Genomic DNA, 22,244 nt, shown 5'->3' with positions numbered 1-22,244 from the left:
GATAAACTTTATCTCTCTAAATCGAACCGTGCTGAGTTATTTTACAATTCAATTCATTTATAATAATGAAAGAATCAGTTTTATCCCATACAGTATTGTCTTCTTAGTAGTATCACCTTTGTCGTCAAACTTATGCGAAATTTCTGGGAGCTAACCCGATTCATTAAACGATAATTAAGCCACCATCGTCTTCCTAAATCCCACCGCCACTCCCAACACGGCCAGAAGTTCCACGAGCACGTGGTTTCACTCTAGTCATCAAACGAGTCGACCTGTAAACAGAGTTGATCCAAGTGGTCAAAAATCTAAACTCAGTGGTTTGATTTTGTTTACTCAGTTTAGTCAGTTGGACAATACATGTGAGTAAAAAATAACGGCTGTTAGTGATAATGGACCAACTAGTAACGGAGTATAAACATGAGGGACAAAATACCCGAAAACATACATTAAGGACAATAGCCTCGAATTAATTAAACACTAGGGGAAAATGTATGCTTTGGCTTACCCTTTATATTTACATCCAGTTCTAGTCTAAACTCTTTTTTTGGAGTAGTGATGACTAGGGAATATTATACGACTGCTCAGGTCCTTACACAACAAAATCATCGAGACGAGCACTTTTCAACAATCTTCTATTTTCGTCATCCTCATTTTCTTGCTCCTCGTTATGTGACGAGGAATCAAGTTCTAAATCTCCAGTTGCTCTATACCCGAGCCATTTCAACATGGGAGAATACTCTGTAGCAATAACTGATACATCCGAACAACTCGATCCACAAATGGAACCAAATCTCTGCTTTAACATCTCATTCTGCATATCCATGTGAAATGGCAAAGTCATACACACATCAGATACTGATTTCAAAAACTGATTCCATAATGTAAACAATGGTCTTAAAAGTAACAGCGTTATTATCAAAATTATTGGACCCACCTTATTGTGCAAGGATGATCGCTCAACAGGCCAAAGTTTTGGACTCCGAATAGCATGCCACCTACAATATCAGAGATTTACATTATCATGTGCACATGATACTTAATATCACAGCTCATAAAAAAATGTAGACATAAAGCACAAAAGAGAACTGGAGGCAATGGGTGACAATTCCCAAACAACACCCCACGAACTGCAACTGAAGCAGCAGATGACTGTAGAATGTTCTCGGCATCGTAAAATCTACCCAGAATCCCATGTGACGAAGCAAGAAGCAAAATCAGCATCGCTTAAATATGATGCCACGCCCATGCATCGTCTATCGCTTCCTCGCTTATAAAATCCAAACTGCATTGAACATATATATTCAGGATTATGACAAGCAAGCCAGAGTCATGCTGGAATGGAGGAGCAACTAGACCAATGAAATACCATTTTCATGCAGAAAATCGGCTATGGGTCTAGCTTGTCCGTGTGCTTGACACAGTATCTTCTCTGGAGTATCCATTTTTAATGGAATCTGGTGAGATCGTCCCGGACAAGAAATGCATCTTTGTCTGCATCATACGCAAATAGGCATTAGATAAAATAAGAGCCAATGAGAGCGGGTGTGATGAGTGATAGAAACTTAAATCAAGACATACCTACTATAATGGTAGATTCAGTCTCTCTTTTGTTGTGCAAAAACTTCCCAGGCCATGAAACAGAGAAAGCGTTTCATCTCTGCCGCACTTTAAAGAAAAACTTTTGCCTTGCTTTTCTTCTGAGTGGCTAGGATCCAGAGTAGGACTGGCTACAGAAATATTAAGCATGAAATCGAGTTTCAGGCATAAGAGCTGGAAAGATGTAATTGCATTTCTAATGTCACCCCCACTAGCTTTTGCTACATGATCTATCTCTTCTGGTGACGCATTACAATGTTCTTGTCTGCATATTCTAGAAAGTGTCTTCTTGACGGAATTATTTGTGATGGGATTGAAAGAAATCTGAGATTTCCAAAAAAAGAAAAAAAAAGAAAAAAGAGAGAAGCGATTAAAATAATAATTCGGAACAATAAGCCACTGGGCAACAGCTCATTTGTTCAAGAAAGTGACCTTACAAGCACCAGCACCCTCAAGTGATGATTGGAGTTCATCAAAGTACCGTGTAGGGAGGTCTCCAGTATCTGATTTACCATAGTCAGTTACCACCATGACTGTAGGGATCCTAGCAGATTTCACAAGAAGCAGCAAGGAGTTTCGAAGCCTTTCAAAAGCTGCCCTTCCATTTGTCAAAGGAAGATCATCAATAACGAGTATAACTGATGACTTCAAACCCTCGGCAAAGGATGTAGGTAACAGTCCATATTTCCTTATTTTCTCCAGAAAATTCTCAAATTCATCCAACTTAGACGTGTACTGTACCCCTAGCAGCAAAAGTACATGCAAAAAGGCATATAGGAATCTTCAGAAAGTAGAACAATTGAGAGGAGATACTTTCTTTCTTTATATACATATATAAACATGGGCAATGACTCTAATGTTTTTTTATCTTGCTGTTCAATCTGTGCCTTACTATGCTTTTTATTCTTTATTCATTAACAGGAGTGGGAGAATTACCAGTCTGTGAATTATGCACATGCTCCTGCCAACAGTTGGTATAGGGGTGTTCCATTCACATATCCTGGCTCCAAGGTGAGATGCAATCACATGGATAGTTGCCTACAAAGTTATATGTGGAGGTTCATAAATGTTAATTGGCATCGTCAATGCTTTTAGCTCAATGGGTACCGTCATATTTTAATAGAAAAACAACTCATCATTGATCGGCCGACCTACAGATTTTCCCTGCTCCAGAGGGCCCGCTCATGACAAGAACTCGATTACCAGATTCATCCTGCAAATAGTTAACAAAAATTGCAACAAGAAAGGATATAATTAATGAAACTTCATTGGCACAGAAATAATAAATATGACAAGTTTTCTTTCAAGCAAAAACAAAAATGGGGTATAGATAATACGAATTTACTATAGTTACATGCACTCTTAGCTTTCATTAAAAAATGTCATATACCTTTGACATTCTCAATCTTTCCTCAAACCACGTCCTGACTTCTTTGACCTGCCAAACAAGGACTGAATCAGTAAGTATAGTAGTATCTTAGATCCATAAATGTGTAATCTGTTCAGATAAACTCCCAACCTTCTGTTTGTGAACGGCTAGTTCTTCAAAAGACTTGGGTTTGTATTTATCAATCCATAAGCCCAATTCTTTAGTACTTCTCCTTCGTGTACCTAAATCATGTTTCAGTCAACTTGATGAAACAAAATTAAAAACGAAGTGGAAAGAGTACTAGAATATATACGTCTGAGTGCATTCAATAATTTGCTATAAATCTATTCAAGAACAAAAAATTGCACAAAGCATACCAGCAGGTACCTTGAACCCATCGCAAACCTCGTCAAAATCTTCAAAAGACAATCTGATCTGCATCAAAGAATACCAAAAGTTCAACTCTCTACACTTATGCAGGACATGGTCTAACAAAGCACATCAATAGCATGCCATTCAATAGCTTTAAACCTACTATATGCAGAACTACGTAAACTGATTTCAACATTTCGAATTCCACTGACATTCCCAGATAACAAGAGTTAAAAAAGCAGCATGACAGTAGTAGCAGCTACACGAATAGAACTGTTGATTAAAGCCGATTCCAACATCATATCACTAATATCACTGAACATTCTCCAACAAAATACAGAAGTAGCACACCATCGAGTAGCTATAAATAAAGAGAACAAGGTTGAAGAATTGCATCAGTAATACCTTCAATATAGACTACTAACTAAATACATTTCAAGCACCACCATACCATGAAATGAATCAAAACTAAAATGTAGTACGCGAACAACAAATGAAGTGTTAAGTGTACCGCATCAACAGAACTAGATTGTTTCCACAATCGCGATCGAGGAGCTGAACCAGAAACGCGAGGCTTCTTAGTCGGTCTAGGGCTCGTCCGAGTGCCGGATAACTTCGATTTTCGCTTGACGTAAGATCGATTACCACCATTTCTATCATAATCTTCATCGTCGTCGGAGGATAAGACGACGACCGAGTTTCCTCTTCCCATATCACTACTTCCGGTTATCACAACTTAGGAGATTTCGCGGGTTAATAATATACGCGGGCATTTGCGGAAGAAGAAGTGTCCTTGAGAAGCTTTGATAATTAAGTAATTAAAAAAGTCCAATATGGGCCATTAATCAGGGCTTTTGGTTATTACTTGGCCCATTGTTGCATGGCAATGGAATGAGAAGCTATATCCATGGGATTGCTTATGAATTTTGAGTCAACCCATATATCCATCCCTCGTAGTTCACTCGAGACACTCTTTTCGTCCTTATCATTTTTTCGTTAGCTTAAAAACTTCAGATTTTTTAACAGTCATATATATCCTTCTGACTTCTGCCAACAAATCATATCCTGTCAACTAATACACCAATCAATTTGTAACACATGTAATTTGACGTATAAAAATTTAACATGTCACATACCTTTGTCTCCACCAAAATAAAATCGAAAATACCGAATTTTTTTTAAAAAAATCAAATAAACGGCACTTAAACAACAGTATTTTTAAAAAAGCACTATCAAACCGTCGTTTTACAATAAACACCACTCTTAACAATACGTTCGCTATAAAGTTGCATTAAAAGATACCCAAATCATTTGTCACATTTTCTATACGAGATGTGACAAAATAATTAGAGACATAGATAGCATTATGAAATCGATTTTCGAAGAAATTACTTGTTATGACTTGGGAGGTAAACATTTTTATTTTATTTTTAGAGGTAAACATTTGACGCATGCGTATAATAGTGCAAGAGAATATGGATTCTTAGAAATTCTTCTTGTTAGATTTTGAGTGATGTGAATTGTGAAGTAAAACTTACATGAGAGGAAGAATATTCTTTTTGAACTCTTTGTATCAGAAGTGACTTCCAGAAATAAATTACAAAGATCTACGGATGAGAATCATTATTTTTCAGTTCCCAAATAAGCATATGGAATCTTTTTCATTGCCTCATAGTAGTATGTAGGACAAATGCTGAAGACAAGGATTCTTTTCCACCAGATTGGCAGAATAATGAAATAAAAAAAATAGACTTATTTGTCAGCCTGCAAATAAACTGCAAAAGAAATGGACAAAACCATCTTTTAAAATTATTTTCCTGTCATATATTTTTTATTTAATTTAATTAATATTATAATAAACATTGTAGTTGAGCCATTTTATATATAAAGGGTAGGAGAGTACTCTTTAGAGAATATCAGTTTGAGAGGGAGAGATGGAGAAAGAGAGCAGAGTTCCGTGCATGAATGGAGGCGTCGGAGAGAAAAGCTATGCCAAGAATTCAGGTTTCCAGGTAACCTCTTCAGTACATCTTTTCATTTTTGGTCTGAGATGATCCGGAATGTGTGTTTGTAGAAAAGATTGTTAAGGACTATTACAATAGACAGAATGACTTTACCTAATTTCCCTCCAAAACGTTTTTGTGATATAGAAAAATCGGCAATCATCCCCGCCCATTCATCTTAAAGTTTGCGATGGAATGAGTGAGTCGATTATTATTTCTGCTAGTATAAGCAAAAGAGCAGGAAATAAAAATGTAAAAAATCCAATGTGATTGAAATTCTTCAAGTGCATTGATGAGATTAGTACAGTCACGGATCAGAATTTAATTCCCTTTCACCGATAGAAATAGTCTTTGTTAAACCTTAAAAGTCTTTGTTCTTGACAAAATTCAAATATAGAAAAGGTTTTAGAAAAAATTCTTCTCGCTAAAAAGGCAAGATTTTTTAGGCATGAGGGGTCAAGGCGCTCATGAAGAGAATGTCGATTCTCACCACTCTAATAAGCTGACATGATTCGACTCGACCGCCTAAAAGCTTTACTTTAGTCCATTACTAACCATGTTTATTTTTCTAATCTCAATACCAAGGCCCGAGCATCTGATCCTTCCAAGAATAATATCTAGCTACTTTCAACATTTAGATTTCGGATTCCATCATTTTATATATACTACTCTTTATTGAAACGAATGACTAGATTTGACTTGACTATTTTAATTTAAACTTTTTATATTTTCTTACAATGCAGAACGTTCACCTGACGAATACAAGGCCAATTCTAGAACAAGTAGCTATAGATTTCTCGTACACAGACTTACCAGTGTGCGTCACCATAGCAGACCTCGGATGTTCTTCCGGACCTAACGCTCTGACACCAATTTCTATCGTTACACGAATCATTCATTCTACATGCCGTGAAATAGGGAAATCGACACCAGAATTCAACGTGTTTTTGAATGATCTTGCTGTAAATGATTTTAACACGGTGTTTGAATCTATTCCTGCATTTCGGAATAAGATAAGCAGAGAGAATGGACCAGATTTCGTACCAACTATACATTGGAGGAGTACCTGGCTCTTTCTACGGAAGGCTGTTTACTGCTAAAAGCTTAGATTTCGTGCATTCTTCTTCAAGCCTGCATTGGCTTTCACAGGTTAGGAATTTATTAATTCTACGTATTTCAACAAAAAATCTTAACCGGTATTTTTTTCTGACTAGGAATTCATGAATTGCAAGTAATTAGCTACAATTTTTTCTTTCCTTGTTCCTCAAGGTACCCCAGAACTGAGTGACAAATCAAATCCCCTGATGAACAAAGGAAAGATTTACATTTCGAAAACGACACCGTCTGCTGTTATTGAAGCATATTTCCGTCAGTACAAAAAGGATTTCGTAACATTTCTAAATTCAGCGTGCCATAGAAGTAACGCCCGGAGGGCGCATGGTTTTAACTTACAAATGCAGGAGGACATCAGATCCTGATTCGGAAGAAAGTTGCTTACTCTGGGATTTCCTAGCACAGGCATTGCAAGATTTAGTAGCAGAGGTATGTATTATGGTACTACAAATTGTCGGATATAGTAATTCTTTTTGAGGCCTTCTCGGGTATCTCACAGTAGCCATAAAACTAATTTCAAGTTCAACAATTACCATTTCTGTTGAATATAGGGTGTAATTGAAGAGGAGATGCTAGATAGTTACAATGTACCATACCATGAAGCATATACAGAAGACATTAAAGCATTTGATCGAGGAGCAAGGATGCTTTACCATCGACCGATTGGAAATTACACCAATGCCCTGGACTGCGGATCGGGGCTCGATCGAGCCAAGCTAGCTTTTGTTTTGGCTAAGGGAATTAGGGCTGTGAATGAGAACATGTTTCAGAGCCATTTTGGACAGGGAATTATGGACAGGTTGTTTCAAAGGTTAACTGAAATCATCGCTTGTGATACAAGGGAGGTGGTGCATTGTCTTGTTGTTGTATCTTTGATTAGGAAATGATTATGTTTTCGTGAATCGAATCAATCGAATCGAACCAACCGATTATAATTATGTAAGAATATCATCCTATTCAATAAATAAAAGCTCGAACAAATGCAATCTTTTGAGGACGGTTTGATAGATTCACATTCAGGGTAAGTGAAAATCGATCGACGGAGATCGGTCGAGGTTAAAAACAGATTGATTGGCCATAAATTGGATGGGTTCAAACCTGCCGAAATCGATTGAACTGATGTATTTACACGAACCTATAAAAATCGAACCGATTTAAAACTTAGATTGAATTTTTTTTTAATCGACCAGCAATAAAATCGATTGAAAAACCAACCAAACCGAATCGAATCGACTAAGCTACGAGACGATAATTTAAACGTGTGCCACCTACCTCAATTTCTCACGAGAAAATCCCCCATCACCACCTACCTCCAAATTTCTGTGTTCTGTTCTTCATCAACCAAAATCCAAAACAACGAACACTATATAATGTACAACATCTTCTTCCCGTCCACCAACTCCAGACCTTGACTCGACCCTCCAATGGCAGCCTCTTCAGCTACAGCTAACGCGTTCTCTATCAACAGTTTCTCATCTAAAACCGAACTTTCAGCTTTATCTCTCCGGTTTAAAAACGCCTAATAATACAATCTCTCTTCGGTCATCGCTGGGTGGCGGTTGTGGATTGAGCTCTTCTGGGTTCAATCGAAGAGTGTTGGTGAGGCTAAATAGAGAGGTTGTCTGTGCTAATTCTGCTTCGGTTGTGAACATGCCGGTGGGGTCTCAGAATGCTCCGACCGTCGTGGACGTCGATTTGGGTGATCGTAGTTACCCGATATATATAGGATCCGGGCTTCTTCACCAACCCGATTTGATTCAAAGGTCATTTTTTTTTTTCCCTTTGATTTCGTATTGTCTGGTTAAGTTCTGGGAAATGAACAAGAGCTGAATTTATTGCTTTCTTAGTCATCATCATTTTCGTCTTTGAATTGGCTGCTCATTCCTCAAGTTTGAATTCATATTGTCTGTTTCAATGCTTAAAGTAGGCTTTGTTGAATTTGGAGGTCTGGGTCCTGAACAAATTGTATAATTAATTGCCTCTATGATCAATCATGTTTGTTATAAAAACTCTCTATAATTACTATACACTAACAGGCATGTTCATGGGAAGAGAATTCTCGTGGTCACCAATGAAACAATCGCACCACTTTACCTTGATAAAGTAGTCGATACTTTGACAAGGAGAAATCATAATGTTTCAGTTGAGAGTGTGATTCTACCAGATGGTGAGAAGTACAAGGACATGGTATGCTTCTGTTAATTGTGCATATGATTATCTCTGAAGTGCATTGGCTATCGACATGACACTGATTGTGTACCTTTACTTGTAGGACACTCTTATGAAAGTCTTTGATAAGGCTATTGAGTCAAGGTTGGATCGAAGATGCACATTTGTTGCTCTAGGTGGTGGAGTGATTGGTGACATGTGCGGTTTTTGCTGCTGCATCTTTTCTACGTGGTGTTAATTTCATTCAGATTCCAACAACAGTAATGGCTCAGGTATTGTCTTTATTCAATTTCTGGGCGAGCTTTTTTCCCTAGTTCGTTTTTGGAGACTAATACTTACTTTCTTCGTCTCATTCTAGGTGGATTCTTCAGTTGGAGGAAAAACTGGCATAAACCACCACCTGGGGAAGAATCTAATTGGTGCTTTCTACCAACCCCAGTGTGTGCTTGTAGACACAGATACATTGAGCACGTTGCCAGATAGAGAGCTGGCGTCAGGCTTTGCAGAAGTCATTAAGTATGGTCTTATAAGGGACGCAGAATTCCTTTGAGTGGCAAGAGAAGAATATGCATGCTTTGATGGCAAGGTATGAACCATCCATCCATTTTTTCTGTTTTTAATAGAGCACATCCATCCATTTGATGTATGTCTCTTCTTTTTCTTTCATACAATAAAGATTCCTAGATAAGGACTAATTTTGAGCTTTTTGAAATAAAATAACCAATTTCAATTTTTTACTAAAAAACAGAGGTTGGGTTCTATATGATCCTCTTATTGACCAGGCATCTCATATGACGTGAATACGTTGGCTGTTTTAATTTAAAAGAAATGAATGGAGACGTAAACCCATGGACAATCACTGTGGTTTTTCCTTCTCTCTATGTTGAAGTTGGTGGGCCCTTTAACATATTTCAGGCAGAGACCATTTAGCACCACTTCTGGCCTTGCTATTGTTGTTTGACAAATGAATTATAAGCTATTTTCTCTTTGCCAAAATTACAGGGACCCAAGTGCACTTGCCTATGCCATTAAGCGTTCTTGTGAAAATAAAGCTGAAGTGGTATCCTTGATGAGAAGGAAAGTGGACTCCGTGCTACATTGAACTTGGTCATACGTTTGGCCATGTAAGATAATCTCACACTTGTTTTTATCGCTGCACATTAGATGAGTTTGCTTTTGTGAAAGTTTATTACCCTTCATCTTAGTCCGTCTGATCAACGACTTGCCGTTTATCATTTCAGGCAATAGAAACCGGTCTTGGTTACGGGGAGTGGCTTCATGGAGAAGCTGTTGCAGCTGGAACCGTAATGCATCTGCTTGTGAATTATACAAACAAACATTTGACCTTCTTTATTAAACTAAATTAATTTTTCTTCTAATGTTCAGATCATGGCCGTTGACATGTCGTACCGCCTTGGTTGGATTGACGATTCAATTGTTAAGCGAGTTCACAGCATTCTAAAGCAGGCTAATCTGCCAACTGCGCCACCATCAATGATGACTGTGGAAATGTTCAAGTCTGTCATGGCGGTAAGATTTTTAAGCTGATTTTACTTTTCAAAAAGCTGAAAGTCCAATTATCCATATTAGCTCCCGTCATATCGGTTATCCATTTGTTGTGATAGGTTGATAAGAAGGTGGCAGATGGCCTATTACGGCTTATCCTTCTCAAAGGGCCACTAGGAAATTGCGTTTTCACTGGTGATTATGATAGGAACGCCCTTGATGATACCCTTCGTGCATTTTGCAAGTCCTAGTTCCTAATATACCCAATATTTTTTTTTCCTTTTCCTTTCTTTTCCCCTTTTTTTGTGGATAGTGCATATTGTTTTATTAGCTTTACTACCTACATTAGTCTGGATGCGTCTAAACCCTTTTATCCCAAAGATCAGATGTCAAATGCCTTGCATATTGTAATATTCAAAACCGCGATGCTGTAGAATCGATAATAAAGATTGGTTTTTACAATTTCACTTTGCTTTGATGTTCTTTATACTTTGCCGATTCTTCTTGTTACATTGAAATATTGCTCGAGCAGGCTCAATTACAGCTTGATATGAAATAAAATACATCTGAAATGTTTAAAAAACTCGATTAGAGCATTGAAAAATTGTCAATGTTATCCATCTTGTATATTTACCCTACACCATATAGATTGAACAACATTGTCGTATTTGGATCGACTCATTTCGAGTTTCTTAGTTGGAAGCAAAGGGGAAGGAAGAAGCTCCTCAACCAGAATTTGAACAGAGAAACAAAAATCTATGCTTAATTTTTTACATTTATAGGTCTAAACTGACATGGATGGAAGTAGCACCACTCTGCTATCCTGGAAACCACAAGTGCTTCATGTCTGTAGACTCTTTACTGCAGCAGTCTAAATCTACACTCTGCAAAAGAATTTTTTTAGATTGAATCTGGGAGAATCTTTTTTTTTTTGGAGATTCCACATTCCACTTGGATGGCCAAAATTTTCGAGGACGAAGGACATGGATCGCCACCGAAGGCATCCTTATCAAAAGGTACGGCACACTTGCGTCTTCCCAAGCATTGCTGCACAAACAGACATGGCAAAAGAAATTATCGGCAATCCAATTAAACAATATACAATTGAAACTTGCAAGTGAAGAAAGAATGAAGGAAAAGGAAGATAAACCTGTTCGACAACTTTCGAGCTATTTGGCGAAGTGCAGTTTCCAATATCAAAACTCCCACAGTATCCGATCGGGGTTCCAAAGCTTGCAAAGTCAATCTCGACAATCTTCTTATCGTCAGGGCAAACTAGGTTAGCGTGCGGCTTTGGCTCTCCTGGAACATCTGTTTGTAGAATGCTATCTTTTCTCTTCCAAGTATTCACGTTTGGAGGATGAAGTCCGGTTATGTACCCACAAATTGTATCTCAGTTGACCGTTAAGATATTGATACCTTCAATATTGCCTACTATTTCTTCAAAAACAACCAGAAGATTTCCCGTGTCCTTCGAGAAAGCTCGTGGGACATGGTATCTGATATGCAAAATGTGTTATGAGTGTCAGATACTATTATTATTAAGTCTCCATTCTCCGACAATGGCAAAATACACAATCAAAGTTAAAAATGAAAAATGTACTCACGTAGCTTGAGAAGGCTTTCCTAATGGAGTTTTGTAAGAAACCCAGTATCGGCCGATACAATGGCCATTGACCCATATCATGCCTTTCGACATGGATCCCATATCCAGAACTATTGGGTCTGTTCCTTCAGGACTATCAAAGTAAGCCTGGAATATATTCAGGAATATATTCAAGAATAGCCATCGTGTGAGATTAGTCCTTCAATTTTATCTGTTTCTGTGCTTTCTTTTACGGAGTATTTTTTAGCTTGGGTTTAAAATACCTTGTACCATGTAAGTGGCGATGGAGTTCCTTTCCCATCAGTCTTAGTCCACTTTACCTTCTCCAACACCTTCCTCTGTATAGATCTTCATATCCTCGCCACTTACGCCCGCCTGCATTTAACAGAAGCACTTACTAATTACTTTGCTTACTGATCCCTGATATAATTAGTGATTAGATTAGAGACATTAGTTACTTTACCTTATGTCCCCATCCATTATAAGTCATATTAACAGTTCCTGTATTAAGGCCTTTGACTGTTACAGCATGGACACCACTAAATTTCTTGTCCATGTACGCTCCGTTGTCCTAAGAAGTAAAACGAGAATAACTTGTCAAGTCAATAGTGGATGGATATCGATCCTAAGTCATTAGAATTAGGAATTAGAGATGGTTAGACTTACAGGAAGGGCCAACGGTCCCACTCAGGATTTGTACGTGATTGATCCCTTCTTTCAAGGTTACAGGTTTTTGAAACACAAAGCTCTTCTCTATGTAGGTTCCATGTCCAGAACCTCTCAAACAAGTATATTGCAAGTGTGAGCTAGTGAGCAAACAAGACAAAGAGACACGATTAATATGTTGAGAGAGATACATATTTTTCTCTGCAAATTTCATCAGACTTTATAAAAGATTGGGAGATTAGGAGAAAAGGCAATACCCACGTATGTTCCATTTATGAATACATGCATCAAATGTCCTAGACTTGCAACCTGAAGGGCCGGAGACGCATTTTTCCTCATAGGCAAATCCTGATCGTCGACGTCGATGAAGTTAAAACACGAAAACCAATCAGCCCCGAAATTTTATAGAACATTGCAAAGAGAAGAGAAGATTGATACAAAAGCAAAGGTGACAAGATGTTAGCTTACGTAGAAGTGTACCACAAGTAGTCGGTAGTATCCTTCGTAACATTCCAGTGTTCAATAGCATTACTTGCCTTTAGAGAACATGTATCTATTGTAGGAATTATTTCTGGGGACATTTTCCATTGGAGATTCTTGTGTGCTCTTTCTGATTTCTTCCAGTTCCTTGAACTGTGTTGTGCTACCATCTGTTTCGTTACCATAACAATATTTAGCTAAAAATATTCATTATGGTGCCCTGAAAGTTGGAAAAATTTGAAAAAGAATGAGAGCAGGTTGTTAAATATTACCATTTGGGTATTGTAGACGACGGTCTTGCAATCAGGAAGGATGCTAATAGAATGTCTTGGCAAGAAATAACTAGCTCCCCTGAAATTTACCATTGCAGGAAGTTTAGTGTGGTTGTTAGCCAAGAAAGCAGCACAAACATTGGTCCCTGTCTTTTCAAACACTCGTGCCTCTTGGCCTTCGCCCAACATTTCCACTGTGGTCTGTCCCGTAAACAAAGCTTTTCTGACACAGTCTCAATGCCACGTGTAAATCTCTCAGGTGTCCCCATTTTGGATCTCTTGTGAGACCTTAACAAATTAAAAGAGACCAAATTTGGTTAGTAAGTATCTCAGGAAATTTTCTAAAACTAAACACTCTTGGATACAGAGGTTAACCAAATTCATCTATAGGAGCTTCGTCATAATATCGAGTTAATATCGAGTCAATACGAAAGATGAAGTTGTTCTTCCAAAAAATTTGTTCCTCCATAGTACTGCAAAATATAAGCAATCCCTGTAAGACAGCATATATACCTACAAATTAATCAAAACAGCATAAAAATAATACACTACCATATAGTAATTGGCGAGAGTTCCGTTTTTCGAGACAAAACGAGCAACGGAGAAAGCAAGATCTTAGCAGCACGTTGAGATGGCGGATCCCCATATACTCTATACTGAGCAGTCCAATTCTCTGTCCATAGAATTGGCTTGTTTGGTTTATTAGGCCCTGTGAAAGTGTCTCCACAGTTCCTCCCATTACAAGAGTTCATCTACAGACAAATATTAGTTTTAAGTCGCTCGTTAATTAGTGAAGTACGATAAATAAATATCTCATCAAACCTCTAAAGCCGGGAGCTTACCACAGGATCAGGAGCATCCCTTTGCTTGCACATCATCCACGGAACTCCAGCTTTTAGTCCGACAGCCATATTTCCCGCCCATTGGATGTATCGAGCCCCATTTTCTTTATACGCAAGTTGGATATTGTTATATTCATTTTCAATCTGCCAAAATAAGAAAGGGTTCAATTACAAATTGCAGAAACCTCTTTGAGTTTAACATTTCGAATTTTCGATCCCCTTGCCTGAGCTAGAATTATAGGACCTCCTTGAGGAGCGAATAGGTTCTCCTTTTTCATCATATCTATGATCATCTTTGCAAACTTTTGCATATGATACTGCACGTAGGAAATGCAAAGGGCTTCTAGGAAATGCAGTGGACAGACAAAATAAACTAAAAATATCTGGAACCTCTTTCAGCCAATATGGAAACCCACTGCTCAAGTGAACCATGAAAACAACATATAGTTTATCATTTTTTATTTCTCGAAAAAATTGAGGCGCGCATAAACCGACTCACATACCCAAAATTCCATTCTGCTTCTATGAATGGACCAATCCTCAGTGTTACATACAAACCGGCCTCACCTATCGTCTTTATGAATTTCACCACATCTATACTTCCATTGAAATTAAACTGAAGAGTTCCAAACAATGGTCAACTCCCACACAACTCCCTGTAAAATCCTGATAGGTATGTATTAAATTTTGTTACCTGGCCTTGCACCGGCTTGTGTAAATTCCAGAAAACATATGTTTGAATCAGATTTGTCCCTCCTTCCATAGCTTTTTTAATAACATCTGGCCACATCTAAGAAAAAAATTAAAAATTAGAGCAATCACCATTAATTGTTGGTAAAGAATGTATTAGGAATTGCTGCAAAAAAAAAAACACTTGAAACTTACTTCCGGAGGAAACATAGGATAATGAATTGAACCGGAGAAGAAGAGATCTCTCTTTCCATTAATCATCAACGATCGTCCGTCGTAAGTTACCGCCTTCGTCGGACCATGAACAACTGCTACTAACATAAATAAAGAAGCGAGGGCAAATTACAGGCCCCCGGCTCAGTCCTGACATTGTTTTTACAGGAAACGGGAAACTAGGGTTGATTAGAATTTCTGCAAGAAAGATTGACTATGATCGGAGAATGTTTTTTGACAGAAAATGACCGGCTGAATTTTTCTGGTTGAAGTCTAGGAAAAATGTATTGCGAGTTAAAATTGGAGCCAATAATTATTTTTTTACTAATTTTTGCTTCATTGGTCGACAAATTTACAAAATCCTAGAGTCTCTCAGTTTCACCATGTTGATGCTGACTTGGTCACTTTATAAACATTGTAAAATTGTTCAAACGAGTCATTTCCTATATCAGATTTGTTCAACCAGGCCCACTAACTTTACCTAAGGGCCGATTTGACTAGCCTTCTGGCCTCAGTTGCTAAGTTCAAATTTTTTAAAGGTCAGTTTTTTCAAATATGTCCGCCGATCATGGATTAATATCTCGTTCCAAACTCTCAACTTTATGAAATGGTAGTAAGATTTTTCAAATATTCATCCGAGTGTTTTGCTTGAAATGCAACGTTACATTAACTATCTCTTTTTTTTCCTACTTTAGTTATATATATATACACAATTACCTAATCTCTTTCTTTTTAAAAAAAATTACCTAATCGATTTACCTAATCTTTTTTTTGACATAAAAAATTAGTTAATTTTAATTAAAATCGATAATAAAACAGTATCAACATCAAGACATGAACTAATGATTAAACATTTACTCCATCGAACGATTATGGGTTCGATTTTTGGAAGAGCGGATTTTGGATGAGTAGTCTCTCATAAAAGTTTTTCAAAAAAAAAATATCAATTAAGCAAAACTATAATTGATCAAACAAATTATAGTGGTCATAAGATATCCCAGCGGTATTACCTTAATTTAAAAATTAGTAATTGATACAAGAAATTATTAAAAGTTCCATGTACACATTAAAAAAAAAAGTTCCTTCTTTACCCATAATTGTTTTTAAAAAAGAATTAACTAAAATTATTAAAAAAAAAAATCTCAAATTTGTAAATGTGAAAATAGAGAGAAAAAAAATTAAAAAAAAAAGCACAAAAGACTAGGGTGAGGTAAGGAGTTTCTTGGCAAAGAATAGATTGGTTGGTTGAATTGGAGCGAACGCTTCAACAGCAAATTTTCCCGGCCAAAATTATATCACCAATTTCATTACGCTCAACTCTCTTTTATCCCCATCTCTAATAAAAATTTCAACTTTTTCTAGGGTAAGCATTTTCTTTCGCTTAATTTTACCTTTTCATTTTTTTTTCTCATTTTTTTCTTAATTTCTCTCATACCCTTTCTTTCTCTTCGCATTTCTAATTTGTGGTTTGGTTAAAGTTTTCCACTTTTTGTTTTTTTCATCTTCCATTTTGAATTTTCACAGAGATGGCTCATTGAAGAACAGTTTTGGAAGAATTTGAGAGAAAATTTGTTTTGTTATATGATCGAGGTCACGTCCTCAGGTGTTTAAGATCTGAGGCTGAGGAATTCTTTCTTTCTTTTGCATTTTTTTTTTAATTCAATTTGAAGATTATATAAAAAGAGAATAATTTTGAAGAAGAAAAATGAGCGCTTCGAGGTTTATCAAGTGCGTCACTGTCGGTGATGGTGCTGTGGGTAAAACTTGCTTGCTCATTTCTTACACCAGCAACACTTTCCCCACGGTAAATTCCAAAGCTTGATTATTTCTGGCACTTACATGTCATTTGATTGTGGAACAAATCTGAATAAATGATGAAAGTTTCAGCATTTGTGTGACCTGTTTTGATCCGAGTAGTTGAACACAATTGTGGGATAAGATTTTATTTTCTTATCTATAGACAACTAATACATATGTGCGTTATGCAGTTACTTTTTTGTTCTTATTTAGATTCGAGATATAATGTCGTTGGACAAAGGATAATAGGATATGCCAAAATACTGATCTCAAACTTTCTTGATACTGTCTTGACTAACAGGATTATGTGCCCACTGTCTTCGACAATTTCAGCGCCAATGTGGTTGTCAATGGGGCAACTGTGAATCTTGGTTTATGGGATACTGCTGGTATATTTCAGATGCTCTTTTCGTTCTCTGTTACATCATCTTTTACTTTAATTTTTCTTACATTGTTGATTGGAATTTGTTGTGTACCACAGGACAAGAAGATTACAACAGATTAAGACCCCTGAGTTACCGTGGGGCAGATGTTTTCATACTGGCGTTTTCTCTTATTAGCAAGGCTAGTTACGAAAATGTTTCCAAGAAGGTCAGTGCTTCTTTTTCCTGTAAAAAAAAAAAAGAAATCAACGCTCTAAATTTTTTGTTTTGCTGATTAATCCTTTATCTGGCTTCCATCTTCAGTGGATCCCAGAGTTGAAACATTATGCACCTGGTGTCCCAATTGTTCTTGTTGGAACAAAGCTTGGTAAGGCTTTCAGTTATTTCTAATTGATATCAGATGGTAAATAGATTATGGGTGTTTGTTTGTCCCAGTCCTGTAGCGTCAATGTGCAACTACTCTGCTTTTGAAACTTGATCATTGATATGTATCCTGCACATGCTTGTTGAAGTACTTATTCTTCACTCATCAGAATGTTTGTTCATGTCGTCTATTTCCTTTTCTTCATAGAAAAACATAAGTCTTTATACCCAAACCAAGAACGTACATTGAGCTAATATACATCTATATTCGCAGATCTTCGTGATGATAAGCAGTTCTTTATCGACCATCCTGGGGCTGTGCCAATATCTACAGCTCAGGTATTTCTTTTTCTTCTCTGGTTCTCTCTTTTGCTTTCCTGGAAAATCTAACTTGTTTCTTACTTTTTCATTGTTATCTTCAAGGGAGAAGAGTTGAGGAAGCTGATTGGAGCACCAGCATACATTGAATGCAGTTCCAAGACCCAGGAGGTATCTTTATGTCTATATGCTCTGTATTTGTATCAAAAAAATGTATGCTTTCGATGTCATCAGCAGCTATAAATGGAATTGATTTCCTGTGGTTGTGTCATCATTGCAGAATGTGAAAGGAGTTTTTGATGCAGCCATCAGAGTGGTCCTTCAACCGCCAAAGACGAAGGAAAAGAAGAACAAAGCACAAAAGGCTTGCTCCATATTATGATTCATTCTAGGTGTACAAAAGAAATGTCGACGATCCTCGCTCTATCTACCAGTAATTCCTCTTTTTCTCTTGTGTTTTTGCTATCTCTTGCAAAAAAAATGTTGAAGGCCTCACCGACCATCACATCTCAACTGACAAAACTCGGGATATCTCTTTGAAGAGCACATGGGGTTGTTTAGTTTCATATTGCTCTTGGAATTTGTTGTAATCCCTAATCAACATATTTGGTTTTGATTGCCACTTTAATCATTAGCAACGCGCAACTATATTTCAAACCTTGTTATTAGTTACTTTGATCATGTTGTCATATGTTCCATTCCTGGTTTTTGTTATCATTATTAAGATTTCTTGGTCTGTTCTTTTTGTTTTCTGAACTCAATTTTATTAAGTTTGTCGAAATCATCTGTCTGACATCATCAATGGACATGGTAAACTGTAAACAAGAAAAGTGGGCACTGTTATTCCTGGGGCCTAAAATGTAGGTTTAGTTTTCGAATTGGATGAATGATAAAACTGAAATTCGGTGGTTCGGTTAAGAATTTCTGTAAACCGGTTTAATCAATTGTCATTTAGCTTTTGAATTTGAAAGTAAGCTTGGCAAAGTAAACTGGTCTTGACTGGAAGACAGAACAAGTTTTAGATAAGGTGGTTGTCTAGTTAGTAGTACAAAAGAAGCTGAATGTAATAATGATTTCATTGATGAAATTTCACTTTCCTAGTACAACAAAAGTGCAAAAAATTGGCTTCTAGAATCTCTAACATGAGAACTATCTTCCTCCAAGTATCCCTCAGAATCATCGCACATTCATTTAGTGTGAAGCCCAAACTACCGCAGCAAAAGGCGTGAAGGCCTGATTCCATGTTGAGCTCTTTCTCTCTGGTGAACAATTTTAATAGGGTAGCACATAAGGCAAAGCACATATTTCAGCCGATGGTAGGTATTTGGCACACGGATAAGAGCCTGAGACGAGACCAGCATTGCAAACACCATCTCCTTCAATTTCTTCATTCGACTTTCTCTTCTGATTCTTCGTTGCTTCAAACAACCAACTCTCATCGAGATCCGTGTCGTCCGGCATAAGTTGAGCTGGTACCCAATTCTCAAACAGGTCTCTATATTTCGATGGTGGCTTTGCAGAAACAACTGATGGCTTGTTATTGCCAAGTTCGATAGCCGGTGCAGGCCCTGCATTTTCAGAAGTAGAGCAGGGTTCATCTACTGGAATCGGAGTGGGTTCATCAATTGCTCGGACAGAAGCTTCGTCGTTAGTCTTTATCGAAGGAGAGTTATGCTGGGGTAGAACAACTTTGGGATCTTTCTGCCTTGGGGTAGGCAATTTTATCCGAAAAATGCTTCCTTTACAAGTTTGAAGAAAGGCAATCAGTGCCGTGCAACAAACAATACCCAACAAGTGAAACACAACTTCCTCCAAGGGAAGAAGGAAGCAATTAATGCACATAGACTCACCAGAATTATGCCTGACATCAGGAGGCAAGATGGTCAACTTCTGTCGTTTATTGCTGCTATTAAGAGTGCTGTCTGTAGAATTTTGGGATCCAACAGGATTATTATGCCCTCCATCTTCAGTCAGGCAGCTCTTCTCCAAAGAGTCTACCTCATCCTCTCTTCTCTTTTCATAGCCACTTGCTACTTTATCTTTTTGGCTCCTCTCTTCCTCGCGCCTTCTCTTATGCTTGTGCTTCTTACTTTCAATGTCACCACTTTCCTTAGCATGTCGCTTTTCCTTTTTATCGCATTTCTTCTCCAGTTTCTTTTCTACCTTCCTTTCTTTCTTGGCTGCCTCTATTTCATTCTGCAGCATTAAACCGGAGCAAGCATAAAATGCATGTTCATGGAAACAAAACACTAATTGGCATGGCACATGCAGCTACCACAATTTCAATACACAGTTTTGCATCACATAGCCACTTTTTAGCTCATGTATGTATCATTGTTATCACTCTCAAATACACAACTATAAACAAAGTTGCACATTTCAGGGTTTATTGACCGACTCTACTGCTCACAACAAGCATGTTCAACAAAATTCCTTCAAGGACAGTGAAATTTTAATTGTTCTGGTGTTCCAAATCTCTATGGTCGTAGCAATTGTAAGGGTCCCCAAAGAAGATGTCCAAAAGTACCAGGCACATATTGTTCAGTATAGTATCATCTATCAAATAGAGTTAGGGTTAATTTAAGAGTCCATAGCCTATGCAATTCTAAAACCGAAATCGTAGCCTCGAAATCACAATACCAAAATTACCCAGAACAAGTTTAGCCTATTCGAACAAAACGGGACTTCAGAAAAAGACGATTTTTTTTTCCCATCGCATATCTGATAGTATGTATATATATATACACAATATCAGAAAAACATGTATCGCGAGGAAATAAACGAAAAATCCCTTTAACACAAACCTTAATCGAAAGATTCAGTGCCTCATCGCGTGTCTCATTCTTAACGTAACCCGGTGGAGGGAACGGAAAACACCGACATCTGCGATTATGATCCCTCTCTCGTGTAATTGAAAACCCTAGATTGAAATTAAGGGTTTACTGGATTGGTATCCAGCAAATTGGTTAGTAATACAGAATATTGGTTCGCGATCAAGGTTTGCGTAGAGAGAAAAGAACGATTTCTAGATCTGGCGAATGACGAAGACCTAAAAATGAGATTTTTGATAGCCAGAGAGAAGGTATTTATACACAATTTGGATGACGGGAATAGAATACGCGTGAACTTCACGAGTTGGATGGACTTGGGCTTGAGGTTGGGCCTTTAGAAAATTTGATTTTTGGGCCTAGTTTGACTGACAAAGGCCTTCATAGATAAACAAAAAAAAATGAATCTGGGTTGTAGCTTTCGGACTTGGCGGATATTGTTGGCCCAATAACAAATACTGATTTCACTTTAGAGCGCCACGTCGTCACGAAAAATATAAATACAAAACATCATGTATTTTTGATACAGCCGACAGTGCGACAATCGTGAGACTAATCTCTCGTTCCAACTATCAGTGCATGAAACAATAAATAATTGGAGGATCGAATCTCGACTTACCGATTAAATGACGAGACGCTCAACCACCACAAGAACCCTAAATGGTTGGAGTTTTATTTTGATATATTTCTACAGATAGAAAATTTACAAATCTTTATAATGTAGTACTTGTTATTTTTTCTTTTCCGGCTGAGCTTTGTGTTAGCACATGGAAATAAATTGGAATAGCAAATTGAAAGAGCCAACTGTGAGGGACTGTCAGTCTGTCGGAGACTCTGAGTCGTGAACTTTGGGGCACATAAATAATTAATTTACAGTGCCAGAATAGTAGTTGTGCTAATTCACAAGTCAAATACTATATAAGAAATTATAAAAAAGAAAAAAAAAATACCATATAGGATTCTTTCATTATATATCATGACCCCACCCACCTCAATTATTCCGTCTAGTATAGCCCCCCTCGTAGTTAATAATTTGAAGGAAAAAAATTATTCGAAAAATAATAATTTGAAATTTATTAAATTTGATATAAATGTGCTACATCTATTTGAAATCTCATTTAAAGAGATTCGATTTAGTTTCTTAAGGAGATTCAATTTTCGCAAAACTTAGGTCGAATGTAGTCATTTTTAAAATGCAATGAAATCCAAGGTTTAACTAAATAAAATGAATGTTTAGATTTCTAAGACAAAATGTAATCCATTCTTTAACTCATGTTATACAAGAACTTATCATCAAAAAAAAAAAAAAAAAATGTTAAACAACAACTACTACTAGTACAGTAGTACTATTAGCTCTTTGTTTCAGACACTTTTTTTTTTCCAAGTAGGAGGCCGACACACAATTGGATTCTTTCAATGGGAAGTTTAAAGAAGTTGCATGGTGCCAAGAAATAACCACAAGAAAATATTATTACACTGAACAGAAACTTATTGCTGGAAGAGTTGTACTTGTATGTTGTATCTATCTATTACTGGACTGATACAGAAATATTTGTATTGTGAGGTTTTCAAAATAGACTTTTCAGACGGAAAGTTCAAAAAACCACACTTACGTACACTTCGATATAACTGTTTAAAATAGAGAAGCGTACGTATGG

General features: G+C 37.1%; 4 protein-coding genes and 1 pseudogene across 4 annotated transcripts; 3 read left to right on the top strand and 2 right to left on the bottom strand.

The window, feature by feature from the left end:
• Positions 1-193: 193 nt before the first annotated feature.
• LOC139881551 (cell cycle checkpoint protein RAD17-like) lies at positions 194-4,049 on the bottom strand (annotated as a pseudogene).
• Positions 4,050-5,271: 1,222 nt separating this feature from the next.
• LOC139881550 (probable methyltransferase TCM_000168) lies at positions 5,272-7,340 on the top strand. The gene is given in 8 exon segments (XM_071866002.1): positions 5,272-5,349; positions 6,084-6,386; positions 6,388-6,511; positions 6,610-6,740; positions 6,742-6,882; positions 7,005-7,079; positions 7,081-7,138; positions 7,141-7,340. Coding segments are annotated over 8 exon segments (1,110 nt in total).
• A 93-nt stretch (positions 7,341-7,433) lies between these two features.
• On the top strand, positions 7,434-10,379 carry LOC139881549 (3-dehydroquinate synthase, chloroplastic-like). Its single transcript, XM_071866001.1, is given in 13 exon segments — positions 7,434-7,452; positions 7,922-8,216; positions 8,490-8,640; positions 8,726-8,827; positions 8,829-8,894; positions 8,981-9,166; positions 9,168-9,208; positions 9,625-9,683; positions 9,686-9,724; positions 9,727-9,746; positions 9,864-9,926; positions 10,009-10,152; positions 10,248-10,379. Coding segments are annotated over 13 exon segments (1,317 nt in total).
• A 649-nt stretch (positions 10,380-11,028) lies between these two features.
• On the bottom strand, positions 11,029-15,005 carry LOC139881547 (beta-galactosidase 13-like). The gene is given in 22 exon segments (XM_071866000.1): positions 11,029-11,175; positions 11,279-11,627; positions 11,736-11,881; positions 11,998-12,060; positions 12,062-12,109; positions 12,198-12,306; positions 12,406-12,511; positions 12,658-12,767; positions 12,869-13,050; positions 13,153-13,377; positions 13,379-13,440; positions 13,528-13,576; positions 13,579-13,605; positions 13,608-13,625; positions 13,705-13,769; positions 13,772-13,904; positions 13,995-14,138; positions 14,219-14,337; positions 14,369-14,409; positions 14,498-14,610; positions 14,689-14,784; positions 14,880-15,005. Coding segments are annotated over 22 exon segments (2,478 nt in total).
• A 1,597-nt stretch (positions 15,006-16,602) lies between these two features.
• LOC139881545 (rac-like GTP-binding protein ARAC1) lies at positions 16,603-18,140 on the top strand. The gene is made up of 7 exons (XM_071865998.1): positions 16,603-16,701; positions 16,996-17,083; positions 17,176-17,285; positions 17,381-17,444; positions 17,715-17,779; positions 17,864-17,929; positions 18,039-18,140. The coding sequence occupies exons 1-7, from the start codon at positions 16,603-16,605 to the stop codon at positions 18,138-18,140; spliced, it is 594 nt and encodes a 197-aa protein (XP_071722099.1).
• Positions 18,141-22,244: the final 4,104 nt, after the last annotated feature.

The sequence above is a fragment of the Rutidosis leptorrhynchoides genome, unplaced genomic scaffold (assembly GCF_046630445.1).
Source record: "Rutidosis leptorrhynchoides isolate AG116_Rl617_1_P2 unplaced genomic scaffold, CSIRO_AGI_Rlap_v1 contig170, whole genome shotgun sequence".
Taxonomy (NCBI): domain Eukaryota; kingdom Viridiplantae; phylum Streptophyta; class Magnoliopsida; order Asterales; family Asteraceae; genus Rutidosis; species Rutidosis leptorrhynchoides.
This window is presented reverse-complemented; position numbering and strand designations above follow the sequence as displayed.

What these genes read in the sequence shown, in the direction of transcription:
- LOC139881545 (XM_071865998.1), top strand. Translation starts at nt 16,603, where the DNA reads ATGAGCGCTTCGAGGTTTATCAAGTGCGTCACTGTCGGTGATGGTGCT. An exon ending in TCTTGTTGGAACAAAGCTTG is followed by an intron (nt 17,445 to 17,714) that starts GTAAGGCTTTCA and finishes CTATATTCGCAG; the next exon opens with ATCTTCGTGATGATAAGCAG. An exon ending in TGCCAATATCTACAGCTCAG is followed by an intron (nt 17,780 to 17,863) that starts GTATTTCTTTTT and finishes GTTATCTTCAAG; the next exon opens with GGAGAAGAGTTGAGGAAGCT.